Below are 18,117 nucleotides of genomic sequence, written 5' to 3'. Positions count from 1 at the left end.
CAGGAAGTGAGTGAAGGTATTGCAAGTCCCATAATCCATGGTCCATCCCCCTCCAAACAGTGCCAGGAAGTAGAGTGGGTCATTGGCCCATGCCTGACTTAGAGGAATAATGATTAGCCTGCTTTCCTTCCTGCAGGACTTGGCTTTCAATGTCAAAAGTTTGCCTCTTAAAAAGCCAATTTCTTTGACTTTTCTTTTTGCAGTATCCTCACTTCCTGAAACGCGATGCAAACAAGCTGCAGATCATGTTGCAGCGAAGGAAGCGATATAAAAACAGGACCATCCTGGGCTACAAAACGTTGGCCGTCGGCCTTATCAACATGGCTGAGGTAATACAAATGGAGGGACACACGGTAGAGATTGTCATGATGACTAAGCCTCCTCGTTTGAACAATATCTCAGAGAGAACTAAAGAGATCCTGTTGCACTGTGAAACATTGAATGATTCCAAGTAGATTGAATGTTAACCAATTTCCTTTCATTCTCTTTCCTTCTTTGATGATTTTGTAACTGAGTAGGGGTCATATATGTTGAGGGGGAAGTCACTTAAAATTTTAATCTGCATTTCATCAGTGGTTTAAACTTGTATTTTAACTCAGTGTATCATGTAGTATGTGTTTTAATAGTGTTTTATCTCATGTTTTAACAATGTTGTAACTTGCCTGGAGAGGCAGGTAATTTTATTATTATTATTATTATTATTATTATTATTATTATTATTATTATTATTATTATTTGATACACAAGAGGATTAGTACACAGCAAACAAGATCATTCTGCTGGCTGTTGTATTGGATCACACATCAGATAGATTATTATTATTATTATTATTACTATTGACACAACGACGTTGTATGACACAGCAAACAAGATAGATATGCTGGATTTCGTTTCACAAAACCACAAGTCGAACACTTCCCAAGTGTCTAGGACTGTGTGATATATTTTCAGATGATGCGTGCAGATCCCAGCAGGGTGACCTTTTGCAGTTGGCAGATCGTCATTTTGTCAATGTCTATTGTTTCCAAATGCCGGCTGAGATCTTTTGGCACGGTACCCAGTGTGCCCATCACCACCGGGACCACCTTTACTGGTTTCTGCCAGAGTCTTTGAAGTTCAATCTTGAGGTCCTGATAGCGGCTGAGTTTATTTGATACATAAGAAGATTAGTACACAGCAAACAAGATCACTCTGCTGGCTGTTGTATTGGGTCACACGTCAGACAGATTATTATTGTTATTATTATTTGATACACAAAAAGATTAGTACACAGCAAACAAGATCACTCTGCTGGCTGTTGTATTGGATCACACATCAGACAGATTATTATTATTATTTGATACACAAAAAGATTAGTACACAGCAAACAAGATCACTCTGCTGGCTGTTGTATTGGATCACACGTCAGACAGATTATTATTATTATTATTATTACTTGATACACAAAAATATTAGTACACAGCAAACAAGATCACTGCTGGCTGTTGTATTGGCTCACACGTCAGACAGATTATTATTATTATTTGATACACAAAAAGATTAGTACACAGCAAACAAGATCACTCTGCTGGCTGTTGTATTGGATCACACATCAGACAGATTATTATTATTATTATTATTACTTGATACACAAAAATATTAGTACACAGCAAACAAGATCACTCTGCTGGCTGTTGTATTGGGTCACACGTCAGACAGATTATTATTATTATTATTATTATTATTATTATTTGATACACAAGAAGATTAGTACACAGCAAACAAGATCACTCTGCTAGCTGTTGTATTGGATCACACATCAGACAGATTATTATTATTATTATTATTTATTTGATACAGAAGAAGATTAGTACACAGCAAACAAGATCACTATGCTGGCTGTGTTTTGGATCACACATCAGACAGATTATTATTATTATTATTATTATTATTATTATTATTATTATTATTATTATTATTTGATACACAAGAAGATTAGTACACAGCAAACAAGATCACTATGCTGGCCGTGTATTGGATCACACATTAGACAGATTATTATTATTATTAGCTATCTGTGTGATATACACAGATATAAAAATGGCGTTAACTCTGGATTCCCCCTGAGTTAAGTTTCTGGATCTGTTCTGAAATGTCACCATGCTTTTCTCTTCCAGGTTATGCAACATCCAAGTGAGGGAGCCCTGGTGTTGGGACTCCACAGCAACGTGAAAGACGTCTCTGTCCCTGTTGCGGAAATCAAAATCTATTCCCTGTCCAGTCAACCAATAGATCACGAGGGCCTCAAATCTAAATTATCTGGTAAGAATGTTGGCCTCTGGGCATGCTGCATTCGCTTGCGCTTGTCTAAAGGAATACAGGGATAGTCTTTGCCAAGAGAAGGTTTTAGGTATTAGTGCTTGAAAAAAGGAAGATCTTGGAAGGTTTGATACAAAAAAAGAAAGTTCTGAAGCTCTGAATTGAACTCTAGCAGCTTCATCTGCTGTGGTTTTAACTATGAATAGGTTTTTAATCAGTTTTAAGAGTTTAAACTGTTTATTTTTAATACCATTAATATTTAATTCTATTTTAATGTTTATATGTTTGGACTGGGTTTACTTTAAGCTGCTTTGAGTCTCTTTTTTGGAAAGAAAAGGTTGGGTATAAATAATAATAATAATAATAATAATAATAATAATAATAATAATAATAATAAAGGCCACCCTACTGGGATCTGCGCACATCATCCAAAAATACACCACACAGTTCTAAATGCTTGGGAAGTGTTTGACTTGTGATTTTGTGATACGAAATCCAGCATATCTGTCTTGTTTGCTGTGTCATACTATGTCGTTGTGTCAATAATAATAATACTTTATTCATACCCCACTCCATCTCCTGAAGGACCTGAGGCAGCTTACACTGGGACAAGCCCAGGGTCCCAGTGATGATGATAATAATCATAATAAAAACCTGGCTCTTCACACAGGCCTTTGGATAAGGTCTGCCCATCTTCATGATAATTTCTTGTTTTCCTGTGACCTTTTCCTCATTGAATGCACTTTAATTTCGATATAGCCTCAGTGTCTTTTTCCATCCCAAGCTGTCTTCTCACTAATCTAAAGCACTTTGTCACCTACCTCAGGTTTGAAATTTATACGGTTGCATTTTATTCAATCTATTTATATTTTTTGTGTGTTTTAACCATGTTATTAGGTTTTCTATTTTATTTGTATATTTTACTGTTTGTTTTTATAATTGCACATGTCTTTGTACACATGATGTGTTTATTGTTACTGTTTTTATCTGGGTCTGACCATTGTAAGCCACCCCGAGTCCCTTCGGGGAGATGGAGGCGGGGTATAAATAAAGTATTGTTATTATTATTATTATTATTATTATTATTGTATGACACAGCAAACAAGATGCTGGATTTCATATCACAAAATCACAAGTCGAACACTTCCCAAGTGTCTAGGACTGTGTGATGTATTTTCGGATGATGCGTCCAGATCCCAGTAGGGTGGCCTTTTACAGTTGGCAGATTGTGATTTTGTCAATGCTATTGATTTCAAATGCCGGCTGAGATCTTTTGGCACGGCACCCAATATGCCCATCACCACTGGGACCACCTGCACTGGTTTCTGCCAGAGTCTTTAAAGTTCAATCTTGAGGTCCTGATAGCGGCTGAGTTTTTCCTGTTGTTTTTCGTCAATGCAACTGTCACCTGGGATGATCAATGATCCAAACCTTTTTCTTTTCCACAACTGTGATGTCTGGTGTGTTGTGTTCCAGAACTTTGTCAGTCTGGATTCGGAAGTCCCACAGTGTCTTTGCGTGCTCATTTTCCAATACTTTTGCAGGTTTGTGATCCCACCAGTTCTTTACTGAAGGGAGGTGGTACTTGAGGCATAAGTTCCAATGAATCATTTGGGCCACATAGTTGTGCCTCTGTTGTAGTCTGTCTGTGCGATTTTCTTACAGCAGCTGAGGATATGATCAATGGTTTCATCTGTTTCCTTGCACAGTCTGCATTTTGGGTCATCAGTTGATTTTTCAATCTTGGCCTTAATTGCATTTGTTCTGATGGCTTGCTTTAATAATAATTATTATTTTATTATGACACAGCAAACAAGATAGATATGCTGGATTTCATATCACAAAATCACAAGTTGAACACTTATTATTATATATTATTACTAGCTGTGCCCGGCCACGCGTTGCTGTGGCGAAGTCTGGTGGTATGGGAAATAAAGTATTGAGGAATTGGTGGTAGTTAAGGTCAAGGGTAAAGGTTTTCCCCTGACATTAAGTCCAGGCGTGTCTGACTCTGGGGGTTGCTGCTCATCTCCATTTCTAAGCCGAAGAGCCGGCGTTGTCCGTAGACTCCTCCAAGGTCATGTGGGATGACTGCATGGAGCGGCGTTACCTTCCCGCCAGAGCAGTACCTATTGATGCACTCACATTTGCATGTTTTCGAACTTCTGGGTTGGCAGAAGCTGGGGCTAACAGTGGGGGCTCTCTCCGCTCCCCCAATTCAAACCTGTGGCCTTTCGGTCCAGAAGTTCAGCAGCTCAGCGCTTTAACACGCTGCGCCATCAGGGGATATTATTTCCTAAAGGTTGTGAATATACAATATTTCTGATTGGTTTTTTTTGTTTGTTGGAGGCAAGTATGAATGTTGCAATTAGGAAAAATGATTAGGATGTAATGGCCTTGCAGCTTTAAAGCCTGGCTGTTTCCTCCCTGAGTGAATTTTTTGTTGGGAGGTGTTAGCTGGCCCTGATTGTTTCCTGTCTGGAATTCCCTTGTTTTCAGAGTGGTGTTGTTTGCGATATTTTATGTGCTTCTACTGTCTGTGGCCCTGAGAAAACAGGATTTGCCAGACTTTGATGATGGGAATACTTTGTTGGGAGGTGTTAGCTGGCCCCGATTGTTTCCTGTGTGGAATTCCCCTGTTTATTTACTGTCCTGGTTTTAGAGATTATATTGTTCTGCATTATTCTATCCCAGTAATTATTTCATATTAAAGAAGAATCTCACTTATCCAACATTCGCTTATACAATGTTCTGGATTATCCAACGCAGTCTGCCTTTTCATAATCAATGTTTTTGTAGTCAGTGTTTTAAATTCATTGTGATATTTTAGTGGTAAATTTGTAAATACAGTACAGTAGAGTCTCACTTATCCAACATAAACGGGCCGGCAGAACGTTGGATAAGCAAATATGTTGGATAATGAGGAATTAAGGATAACCCTATTAAACATCAAATTAAGTTATGATTTTACAAATTAAGCACCAAAACATCATGTTAGGCAACAAATTTGTCAGAAAAGTAGTTCAGTACACAGTAATGCTATATAGTAATTACTGTATTTATGAACTTAGCACCAAAATATCACGATATATTGAAAGCATTGACTACAAAAATGCGTTGGATAATCCAGAACGTTGGATAAGCGAGTGTTGGATAAGTGAGACTCTACTGTACATACTACATAGCATTACTGCGCATGGAACTACTTTTTCTGTCAAATTTGTTGTATAATATGATGTTTTGGTGCTTAATTTGTATAACGATTACCTAATTTGATGTTTAATTGGCTTTTCCTGAATCCCTTCTTATTATCCAACATATTCACTTATCCTGCCGGCCTGTTTACGTTGGATAAGTGAGACTCTACTGTATATTAATAATCTTAAATTATCTGCTTAGAACTGGATTATATGAGGCTCCTTCTTCACAGCTGTATAAAATGCACACTGCAGTGGATTATATGGTAGTGTGGAGTCAAGATAATCCAGTGCAAAGCAGATAATATAAGATTATAAATGGGTTATATAGCTGTGTGGAAGGGCCTTGAGTCTACACTGCCATATAATCCAGTGCAAATTAGATAATCTGTGGAAGAAGTCTAAGTGAGGCCTAAATCGGCCTGTCCCCTAACTGAAACCTGGCTGTCCCTTGGTTGCTAGGCAACCAAGTGGGCAGAGATTAGCCCTCTAAACTGGCAGCAATTGGATAAAAAAATATTCCTCTCCCTCTAATTAGGACTTTATTTTTCTTTTCTTTTTGTTGTATCAACCTTGAGGCGTGGATGATGGGTTGTGTTGTCAAATTTTGAGGTTGGGGGGGCCTGTACTTTTGTTGTTTTGTGAATTGCCGTGATGCCATCACTCTTTTATATATATAGATTATTATTAAGAATATCAGCAGCAGTAGCTGCTGCTGCTTCTGAAAACCTGCCTGGGAACAGAATGAGGATGTTCTTTGATACATACATGTAAAGTAATGGGCTCTCTTGATAGTATGATTGTCCTAGTCTATATAACATGGATGCCAAAAGTCACAACAGAAGCAAATGAAAGCTTCAGAAACAGTTTTAGGGCTGTTACAGTCCTTGGCGGCCCAGGTGGTGTTCTGAATGTTTGTCATTTGGTAGAGAATAACCCCAGTGTTCTTTGGAAGTTCAGTAATATTCACTCTCTCACTGTGCCTTGTTTTGACAATCAAAGCAAATTCCTTCAAACATTGCTATATTTAGCTGTATGTTTTGGAATTTTATGATACTCCCTCCTGAATGGCAGCCTAGGCAAGCACAAACACACACACACACAAAGCCATGGTTGCTAAGGAAATTGATGGTGATTTAGACTCTTTGCTCAGTTTATTCTGATATTCTGATTTATTACCAGCAATATTTTGAGTGACCAGATGGGAAAGAGAAGTCTGGGAAGTGAGATGAAGTCATAATTCCAGGCTGCTGCCCTGTTTGTGTGCTTAGTATAGAAACTGTTCCATTTCAGCAGAAAAGTGTTGGATGTAATGTGAACATACCGTATATACTTGAGTATAAGCTGACCCAAATATAAGCCGAGGCACCTAATTTTACCACAAAAAACTGGGAAAACATTGACTCCAGTATAAGCCGAGAGTGGTAAATTTCAGAAATAAAAGTAGATACCAATAAAATTACATTAATTGAGGCATCAGTAGGTTAAATGTTTTTGAATATTTACATAAAGCTCAAATTTAAAATAAGACTGTCCAACTCTGATCAAATCATGATTCTCATCTTCTTCAGTGTAAATGTGCTTATGTATCCTTTTAATAATACTAGAGTAAAATAATACATGTAATAATAATAATAATAATAAATACAGGAATGATAAATAGAGTAAAATACATGCAATAATAAATAGAGTAAAATAATAAATGCAATAATAATAATATAAGATCAGAGTGAAATAATAAATGTAATAATAATAATAATAATAATAATGTAAAATAAATGTAATAGTAGCAACAATAATAGAGAAAAATAATAAATGTACCATATATTCTCGAGTATAAGCTGACCCAAATGTAAGCCAACCAGGACCCTCACCCGAGTATAAGCCAAGGGGGGGCTTTTTCAGTCTTAAAAAAAGGGCTGAAAAACTAGGCTTATACTCGAGTATATACAGTAATTGATAGTGCTTCTTTTATAGGGAAGAACATGAATAGATTATTGGCAAGAGCAAATTGGGACAGCTTTTAAAATATATATATCTATGTTTCATCTTTCCCTGAGGAAGTGATGCAAGTAGTAGATTTACAAACCGTATTCCCACAAATAAATGCCATAGTGATACACCTTGGGACTTTATTGACTAGTAAAATTTAGCATATTGATTTCTGATAATCTTCCAGATCGTTCCCCGGATATTGATAACTATTCGGAAGAAGAGGAAGAGAGTTTCTCCTCTGAACAGGAAGGAAGTGATGATCCCCTGCATGGGCAGGTAAGCTTCTCTGTTTACATGGTTAGTGCCTTCTTTTTATTGATGGATTGATTTGTAATGCTTACAGTCAACATAATATACATTGAAGAAGAGAAAAATATTGTTCTACCATTATAGGTGCTGCTAAATAATCCCATTAAAATGAACCACAACCACAAATTACTACATTGTTAGATTCGTTATTTCTAAAAAAAAAAGTTTCCCTGTCTTTCAAGATATTTTCAGTTGATTTATCCTTCAAAACCTGCTAATTTACCAACTCACCAACCTTAACAAGCCAGTTTTCTATTGTCAGTGCTTTGGCCTGTTTGCAAGTTTGGCAGAATTTGACAAACATAACAAATGACCAGTTTTGCTTCAGTTTAGTTTTTCTTTTCTTTTCTTTGGAAATTGAGAGGATATTTTATTCCCACAAACCCCTGAAATGTATCATTAATAATAACAAACTGTAATGTCTATATATGCATTATACGATTTGTGTGTGTGTGTGTGCGCGTGTGCGTGCATGTGTTGTAAATTCAAAACAATACATACAGGCATTATTAAATATTTATACATTATATACATACATATGAATGTATGTTTATTTAATAAGATAGCATAGATTATTTGGCTTGTAATAGTGTTCAAATTGCTAAGATTTAAAAAAAAAGCAAAGTCAACTCGATCTTCAAGCATTTTTCTAAATAAGTAATACAGTAGAGTCTCACTTATCCAAGACTCGCTTATCCAAGGTTCTGGATTATCCAATGCATTTTTGTAGTCAATGTTTTCAATATATCGTGATATTTTGGTGCTAAATTCGTAAATACAGTAATTACTACATAGCATTACTGCATATTGAACTACTTTTTCTGTCAAATTTGTTGTTTAACATGATGTTTTGGTGCTTAATTTGTAAAATCATAACCTATTTTGATGTTTAATAGGCTTTTCCTTAATCTCTCCTTATTATCCAACATATTCGCTTATCCAACGTTCTGCCGGCCCGTTTATGTTGGATAAGCGAGACTCTACTGTATCATCATTATTACTATTACTTATTTAGAAAAACACTTGAAGATCGAGTTGACTTTTTTTAATCACTGCAATTTGAACACTGTTACAAGCCAAATAATCTATGCTATCATATTAAATAAACATACATTCATATGTATGTATATAATGTATAAATATTTAATAATGCTTTTATGTCTTGTTTTGAATTTACAACACCATACATACACACACATATATCATATACAGTAGAGTCTCACTTATCCAAGCTAAACGGGCCGGCAGAACCTTGGATAAGCGAATATCCTGGATAATAAGGAGGGATTAAGGAAAAGCCGATTAAATATCAAATTAGGTAATGATTTTACAAATTAAGCACCAAAACATCATGTTATACAACAAATTGGTACAGTAGAGTCTCGCTTATCCAATGTAAACGGGCCAGCAGAATATTTGGATAATAAGGAGAGATTAAGGAAAAGCCTATTAAACATCAAAATAGGTTATGATTTTACAAATTAAGCACCGAAACATCATGTTAAACAACAAATTTGACAGAAAAAGTAGTTCAATATGCAGTAATGCTATGTAGTAATTACTCTATTTACGAATTTAGCACCAAAACATCACGATGTATTGAAAACATTGACTACAAAAATGTGTTGGATAATCCAGAACGTTGGATAAACGAGTGTTGGATAAGTGAGACTCTACTGTATGTGAATATAAATCCCTTAACGGTGATGCAGAGGTTGAACACTGCTTGCATTTTGAAGTCGATCATGCCGTCTTTTCTCCTCAGGATTTGTTTTATGAAGAAGAAGACCTTAGAAAGGTGAAAAAGACTAGGAGGAAACTGACCTCAGCTTCTGCAGTTACTCGGGTGAGTAGTGAGGAGTTCTGCCCACATTTCAACTGCTTGGGGTGCATTATATACTGTGGCTGGGATGCTAAATTGCTGGGGAGGTTCTCCATCCCTCGTCTCCTGGGTCATTTAAGTTATGTTTTTCAAAAAGCCTTGTTCTCTCCGTTTTTGCATTAGCCATAGGCCACATAAGGCATTCTACTTTCTTGAAAGATGCTTTTCTAACAAGTAAATGGTCCCTCTTTTTCACAGCAGCCAAATATTAAGCAGAAGTTTGTGGCTTTGCTGAAGAGATTCAAGGTCTCAGATGAGGTAAGGTGCCACTTCCTTTTTATTTTGCACATTCTTCATAAGAAACTGGGTTTTACATGAGAAAAAGCATCCTCAGAAAATGTATCAGTATATGAGCTAACACGAAATACTAAAAATCAGAATATTTTGCAGAGAGCATGATGTATGCTTTGAGGCAGCATAAATTTCTGTTTTGTTTTTTGCTCTGTTTCCTGTGTTTCTCTTTAAAATACTGTATATACTCGAGTATAAGCCTAGTTATTCAGCCCTTTTTTAGGACTGAAAAAAAACCTCCTCAGCTTATACTCGGGTGAGGGTCCTGGTGGGCTTATATTCAGGTTGGTTTATACTCAAGTATAAGGGGTTGGACTGGATGGCCCATGAGGTCTCTTCCAACTCTACTATTCTATGATTCTATGATATGTTATATTTATTATTTTTCTTTATTATTATTGGTATTGTTCCATTTATTATTTTACTCTATTAATTATTATTATTACATTTATTATTTTGCTCTATTATTGTTGTTACTTTTACATTTATTTTACTCTATTTTTATTATTAGTACATTTGTGCTGTTCTACTTGGCTTTCCCTCCCTTGCTTATTTCCTGGTTGCTGTTCTTGGGAGGAATGTTCCATTGGCTCTCATTTTGGGGGTGGAGCTTGGGACTCCCCTTTAGGTTTGGATGAGATGGTTCAGCCTGGGAGCTAATCTCTAGAGGCTTTTTTCCCTCCAATTGCCATTCCAGAGAAAAACCTTAGAGATAGGTCTTAGAATTGGTCTGGGTTCTTTGACCTGGCAAATTCAAACAGGCAACATAAATCACGTACTTACCTTACAGTTTACCTCATAGCCTTGTACTTACCATATAGTCATTAAAGATAGTATTTACCTCAAAGATAGCAAAGCTTATAGTTCACCTAGTACTTACCTTATGTACTTACCTTACAGCTTATGTATTTACCTCAAAGATAGCAAAGCTTATAGTTCACCTTGTACTTACCACCATAGCTTTGTGTACTTACCACCTTGTAGTTTACCTCATAACCATTATAGATAGAGCTTATAGTTTCTTCATAGTTAGAACATAGTTCACTTCATAGTCTCATATTTACCTAATGTACTTACCTTATAGCTTATCACCTTATAGTTTACCTCAGAGTTATTATAGATAGTTCACTATAGCTGGTATTTACCACTAAAGTCATTATAGATAGTGCTTATCATATCCTTGTACTTACCCTATAGTACCTACCTTTCCTCATAGCTTGTGTGTTAATCCTTTATAGTCTCTATAGCTTTCATTCTCAATCAATATAGTTTTATTTCTGTATAATTTCAGTGATTTTACCTCATATTATTTCTAATACATTAAAAGGACTGTTTCCTGTTTTCAATAAACATATTTTTGGTTATCTTTAATCAGCTTCTAGAGTATTTACTTTGGGGTTTGAGGTATAATTATAAGGTAAACCAAAGCCGCTTGGGTAGCCAGACCTAGAGATAGCCATTTTCCCCCAGCGTGCCTTCACAACATTTATTATTTTACTCTATTTATTATTACATTTATTATTTTATTGCATTTATTATTATTATTACATTTATTATTTCACTCTATGATTATTAAAAGGATGCATAAGCACATTTACATTGAAGAAGATGAAAATAATGATTTAATCAGCTGAACAGTCATATCCTAAATTACAGTTTGATGTAAAGATTCAAAAACATTTAAAGTACTGATGCCTCAATTAATGTAATTTTATTGGTATCTCGGCTTATACAATGTTTTCCCAGGTTTTTTGTGGTAAAATTAGGTGCCTCGGCTTATATTCGGGTCAGCTTATACTCGAGTATATACGGTAATATTTGGCTTTTAAGCACTATAGTTCTTTACTTGGAAGGAAGGCACCCCGTTTGCCAGATTTTTCAAGGTGAAATGGTTAAAGAGAACAGGGAAATGCTTGCTTCAGAACAGTTCAAACAAGAACAACAACAACAGTTCAAAATAGCTGAATATAAAGTGTTTAACTTAAGAAGTAGATGCATCTAGTTCCACCTTGAAGAATAAGCAGTAGTGTAAGAACCCTACTACGCGGTTCGCTTTTCGCACCCTCGCTGTTTCGTGGCTTTTCAATAAATATTAATGTATTTATTTTTATTTATTTACTACATTTATATCTCGCTCTTCTCACCCCGAAGGGGACTCAGAGCGGCTTACAAATTAAATTTACATACAATATTATATTATTAGAATAGTACAATACTGGCAATAAATTACTATATTGTACTATATCAATATATTGTAATATTAGTAATATTACATGTAAAATATAATATATAATTAATATTATTATATTGTATTATTAGTATTATATCGTATTAGTATTATATGTAGTAAGTGGTCTGTGGTTTGCTCTCCTCCACACATAGAATAAATATAGTGTCCCTAGTTCACGGATTTTCACTTATTGCAGGTGTCCTGGAACGTAACCCCCGTGATAAATGAGGGAACACTGTTTTTGCAAAGCAGAAACTCTTGAGTGTCCTGATGCAACACTTTTCTCAACACAGGTTGGCTTTGGACTGGAGCATGTTTCTCGGGAGCAGATCCGGGAGGTCGAGGAGGATTTGGACGAGCTCTATGACAGCTTAGAGATGTATAACCCCAGTGACAGCGGCCCCGAGATGGAAGATACAGAGAGCATTCTCAGCACACCAAAGCCAAAACTCAAGTAAGTTCAAGTGGAGAGGCTGGGTGCCTTCTTGCGCAGTTTAATATGCTCTTCTTTTACAGAGCTTTCGAAATCTCCTCCATCTGTGGGAGAGTTCTTGGAGGCTGAATGTGTAGAGTTCTTGAGGGCTGAATGCCTGAGAGCCAGGAAAATAGTTCCATCTTGTCTCCTGTGCCATAGCAACATGCTATGCTAATTTTACATACACATATATATATAATATAATATATATACAATAATTTATAAATATATAATATATTGTATATACTTATAATATTATAATAATATAATGTAATACAATATTATACTAATAATATTATAATAATATTAATTATATATTAAATGTAATATTACTAATAATATTACCATATAATGATATAGTACAATATAGTAATTTAATGTTTATATTGTGCTATCCTAATAGTATATTGTATGTACATTTAATTTGTAAGCTGTTCTGGGATATAAATGTAATAAATAAATAAATAAATGCATGTTGTTCATAACAAGAATGTTCTTCTTTGAGCATGATGCTAATGCTTTAGCATGAACAACTGCACAGTTGGCTATGGTCGATCTGTAGGGCGTTTGTTATTATTCCATGAGTGTTATTATTCCATGAGTGCCAGTTAAACCCCCAGGAACCCATTTTTTCTTATAGTGTCTTAAACTGAAACCAGGAAGAGGTAATATTAAAGTAACAGGTGCACATAGGGATGGAGGGAAGGGCCTAATGTACCTCAAGCTCTTCATTTTTCTATTAGCGCCCTGACATTGTACACCGCTTCATTCATTCGCCGACTTGGCTTCCCTTTTTGTAAATGAAACTTTATCTGCCACCCTGGGAAGGATAACTGAACCAGCCACAGAGGTTTTATTTCATTTTAAGTGATTTCAGAGATTTTAGATGTGACTCAGATTTCTGCAATGACAGATTTCCCTTGACTTTGCTGCCTGAAGTTAGAGTTGACTCTTTGAAAGAAAGTAAACAATACTGCAAATGGCTAATGGAAGGCCTTGTAAGAGAAACATTGGTCGCATTTTTGCAAACACTCATTGTTCTCCTTCTCCCCCATGTTTCTGCCCATATTTCAACCACATTGTTGAAATATTTTTACCTACATCCTAGTCTTCTGCACTTTATCATTGGCCCATGTGATTAGTACTCCTCGCACAATTATAATTTTATCCCCCTCCTCCAAGATTGAAGACTGAAGTGCCTTTATGTTGCCCATGGCCACTGGCTGCTCTTTTATTTTGTGATGTTGCATTTAATAGTTTTGATGTATTAATTGCTGTGATTGGTATGTATTTTATATTGATACTAGCTTTGCCCAGCCAAGCGTTGCTGTGGCTTATGCTTTCAGAGTGTTGTTCTTTATTTACTGTCCTGATTTTAGAGATTATATTGTTTGTATTATTATATCACAGTAATTATTACATATATTTATAATCTTATATTATCTGCTTAGAACTGGATTATATGAGGCCCCTTCTACACAGCTGTATAAAATGCACACTGAAGTGGATTATATGGCAGTACGGACAGAACTGAAGATAATCCAGTTCAAAGCAGATAATATAAGATTATAAATGGGTTATATAGCTGTGTGGAAGGGCCTTGAGTCTACACTGCCATATACTGTAATCCAGTTAAAATCTGATAATCTGTATTTTATAGGCAGTGTGGAAGAGGCCTAAGTGAGGCCTAACTGTGCCTGTCCCCTGGGCTGAGTGGGTTGCTAGGAGACCAAGTGGGCGGAGCTTAGCCTTCTAACTGGCAGAATTGGATAAAAACAATTATTCCTCTCCCTCTAATTAGGACTTTATTTATCTTTTCTTTTTGTTGTATGAACTTAGAGGCATGGATGAGGGGTTGGGCTGCCAAGTTTAGTGTTTCTGGGATGTGTAGTTTTGTTGTTTTGTCCTAGGCTGAAATTTCATTACCCTTTTATATATATAGATACTTTATTCTGTATTGTTGGGCTTGGTCCCCATGTGAGCCACCCTGAGTCCCCTTGGGGTGGGGCCGGATACAAGAATAAAGTTGTTATTATTATTATTATTGATACAAAGACATAGTATGACACAGCAAACGAGATATATATGCTGGATTTCATATTATATTATTATTATAGTATTATTTGTATTATTATATTGTATATACAGTAGAATCTCACTTATCCAACAATCGCTTATCCAACGTTCTGGATTATCCAACGCATTTTTGTAGTCAGTGTTTTCAATCCATCATATTTTGGTGCCAAGTTCGTAAATACAGTAATTTCTACATAGCATTGCTCAGTCAATCAGTCAGTAGCCTATTTCGGTCAACAAACCATTGGCTAGGATCAAGTTACAGTACATTGATGGAGCACAACATTTGAGTAATTTATGACATTGCATTTGGCTTATGTTAATAACAAGTGTCTCCATTCTCTATTGGTTATTTGGCTATCTTTATAATCTAAAACAAAAACTGATTACCGATTAGTAAAACGTCCCCTAGATACCCTTTGTTATACTCTCAACAGGTTTTTCATGAAGCACTTACGGCTTTTTGCCGCTGAAAAGAGAAATTTGGCCACCTGCTCTGTTACCCTTTTGTCAAGATCAGACAATAAATAACTGCAGTACCTGTGTATCGAACTACTTTTTCTGTCAAATTTGTGGTATAACATGATGTTTTGGTGCTTAATTTGTAAAAGCATAACCTAATTTGATGTTTAATAGACTTTTCCTTAATCCCCCCTTATTATCCAACGTTCTGCCGGCCTGTTTATGTTGGATAAGTGAGACTCTACTGTATATATGTATATACTGTATGTATACAAATGTATGTACTGTATACTGTATGTATACAAATGTATGTACTGTATACTGTATGTATACAAATGTATGTACTGTATACTGTACTGTACTGTATAATATATGCTTACTGTATATACTCTAGTATAAGCCTAGTTTTTCAGCCCTGTTTTTAAGACTGAAAAAGTCCCCCACGACTTATACTCGGGTGAGGGTCCTGGTTGGCTTATATTTGGGTCAGCTTATACTCGAGAATATATGGTACATTTATTATTTTTCTCTATTATTATTGGTATGATTACATTTATTATTGTACTCTATTATTGTTGCTACTATTACATTTATTTTACTCTATTTTTATTATTATTAATAATACATTTATTACTTCACTCTGATATTATTATTATTATTATTGCATTTATTATTTTACTCTATTATTATTAAAAGGATACATAAGCACATTTACATTGAAGAAGATGAGAATAATGATTTGATCAGAGTTGGACATTATTATCTTAAATTTGAGCTTTATGTAAATATTCAAAAGCATTTAAGCTACTGATGCCTCAATTAATGTAATTTTATTGATATCTTGGCTTATACTGAAGTCAAAGTTTTCCCAGGTTTTTTTGTGGTAAAATTAGGTGCCTCGGCTTATATTCGGGTCGGCTTATACTCGAGTATATACGGTATATATATATATATATATATATATATATATATATATATATAATTCATATTTTATATATATATATATATATTGTATTATTTGTATTATTATGTTATATTATACATATATATATGCTTATATTGTGCTATATGAATAATATAATATATTGTATATACATATGACTTGTGAGCCACCCTGAGTCCTCTTCGGGGTGAGAAGGGCGGGATATAAATGTCGCTAATAAATAAATAATATTATTGTTCTGTTTCAGGCCTTTCTTTGAGGGAATGTCTCAGTCTAGCTCCCAGACTGAAATTGGAAGCCTTAATAGCAAAGGAAGCCTTGGCAAAGATGCCACCAGTCCGGTAAGTAGGCAGGAGGCGAGACAGACATTTTCCAAGTCAACATTAACGAATAAGATGTCATAAATTGCAATACATTGTTTAATGAATTGCATAAACAGCTTGCCTCTGTTCCTTGTTTCTTCTTCTTCTTTCTCTCTTGTTGCTATGTATCCAGATGGAAGTATCTATTGGGGACAAAATGAAATCCAACAGGAATAAAAATGCAGATGACAGTATCAATGAAACGGAGACTTTGGTAAGCACCCTTCTGTCCCGTCACTGGTGGCAGGCATCCTCAGCTATCTGTTCTTCTCATAGAGATTAATTCTTCTGCTTTTCTCTAGGATGGCAATGAGCAGGACACGTTTGGGGACTCCACAACTACATTAATCATCCCAGAAAAAGTCAAGACCCCAATGAAGACGAGCATCAAGGGCGAGCTTCAGAACATGGCCTCACCTAGGTAAGTAATTATGCCTCAGGTTTTGAGACTTGCTTTTAAAAATCTCTGAAATTGCTTAGAATTCAGGATTCCCTGATAACTATTTATTTATTTATTATTTATTACATTTCTATGCCACTCTTCTCACCCCTAAGGGGACTCAAAGCGGCTTACAAATTGCATTCACATACAAAACATTATATTATTAGCATAGTACAATACTAGCATTAAATTATTATATTGTACTATATCATTATATTGTAATATTATTAGTAATGGCTGATTTGTCTAAAAGTAGATGAGGTGACAGGAGGAGCAGCTATTTGAGATCTGATCCTAATCAACCGTCTTGATGGGGAGAAAGTGCTGAGATCCTTAGACTGGAGTTTGTTATGCAGTGAAAAAGGGTAGCCTAAGTCCCTTCAGGGAGATAGGGCGGGTTATAAATAAAATATTATTAATATTATTTATTTATTTATTTGCTGCATTTATATGCCGCCCTTCTCACCCTGAAGGGGACTCAGAGCAGCTTACAAATTAAATTTACATACAATATTATATTATTAGCATAGTACAATACTGGCAATAAATTACTATATTGTACTGTATCAATATATTGTAATATTATTAGTAATATTACATGTAAAATATAATATATAATTAATATTATTATATTGTATTATTAGTATTATATCGTATTAAAATAGAATCAAAGAATCATAGAATAATAGAGTTGGAAGAGACCTCATGGGCCATCCAGTCCAACCCCCTGCCAATTTTGAATATTATATGTATATACAATATGTTATAATTATTATATATTATTGTAAATTATATTGTATGTGTGTATATATATATGTGTGTGTGTGTGTACATATATATACATATATATAAAACTAGAATATTATTATTATTATTGCCAAGTATAGTCAGTTGTTCTTGAAATCTAGTGAAATAAATAATAATAATAATAATAATAATAATTTTACAGTAGAGTCTCACTTATCCAAGCCTCGCTTATCCAAGTTTCTGGATTATCCAAGCCATTTTTGTAGTCAGTGTTTTCAATATATCGTGATATTTTGGTGCTAAATTTGTAAATACAGTAATTACAACATAACATTACTGCATATTGAACTGCTTTTTCTGTTGATTTTGTTGTAAAACATGATGTTTTGGTGCTTAATTTGTAAAATC

General features: G+C 35.0%; 1 protein-coding gene across 2 annotated transcripts in view; it reads left to right on the top strand.

Moving 5' to 3' along the window:
- The window catches only part of pacs1 (phosphofurin acidic cluster sorting protein 1), a 64,614-nt gene that overhangs the window by 14,181 nt on the left and 32,316 nt on the right, over positions 1–18,117 (top strand). Inside the window, exons 4-12 of one of the 2 annotated variants that reach the window (XM_008121044.3) lie at positions 204–329; positions 2,157–2,301; positions 7,675–7,766; positions 9,565–9,645; positions 9,883–9,939; positions 12,496–12,656; positions 16,406–16,499; positions 16,654–16,734; positions 16,823–16,941. In XM_008121044.3, the coding sequence (XP_008119251.2) occupies positions 204–329; positions 2,157–2,301; positions 7,675–7,766; positions 9,565–9,645; positions 9,883–9,939; positions 12,496–12,656; positions 16,406–16,499; positions 16,654–16,734; positions 16,823–16,941 (956 nt within the window). Of the gene's footprint in view, positions 1–203; positions 330–2,156; positions 2,302–7,674; positions 7,767–9,564; positions 9,646–9,879; positions 9,940–12,495; positions 12,657–16,405; positions 16,500–16,653; positions 16,735–16,822; positions 16,942–18,117 lie in introns of both variants that reach the window. The other variant, XM_003227729.4, reaches the window with a different exon arrangement.

The sequence above is a fragment of the Anolis carolinensis genome, unplaced genomic scaffold, assembly GCF_035594765.1.
Source record: "Anolis carolinensis isolate JA03-04 unplaced genomic scaffold, rAnoCar3.1.pri scaffold_14, whole genome shotgun sequence".
NCBI classification, from domain to species: Eukaryota; Metazoa; Chordata; class Lepidosauria; order Squamata; family Dactyloidae; genus Anolis; species Anolis carolinensis.
The sequence above is the reverse complement of the archived record's forward strand: the minus strand, read 5'-3'. Positions and strand labels throughout refer to the sequence as shown.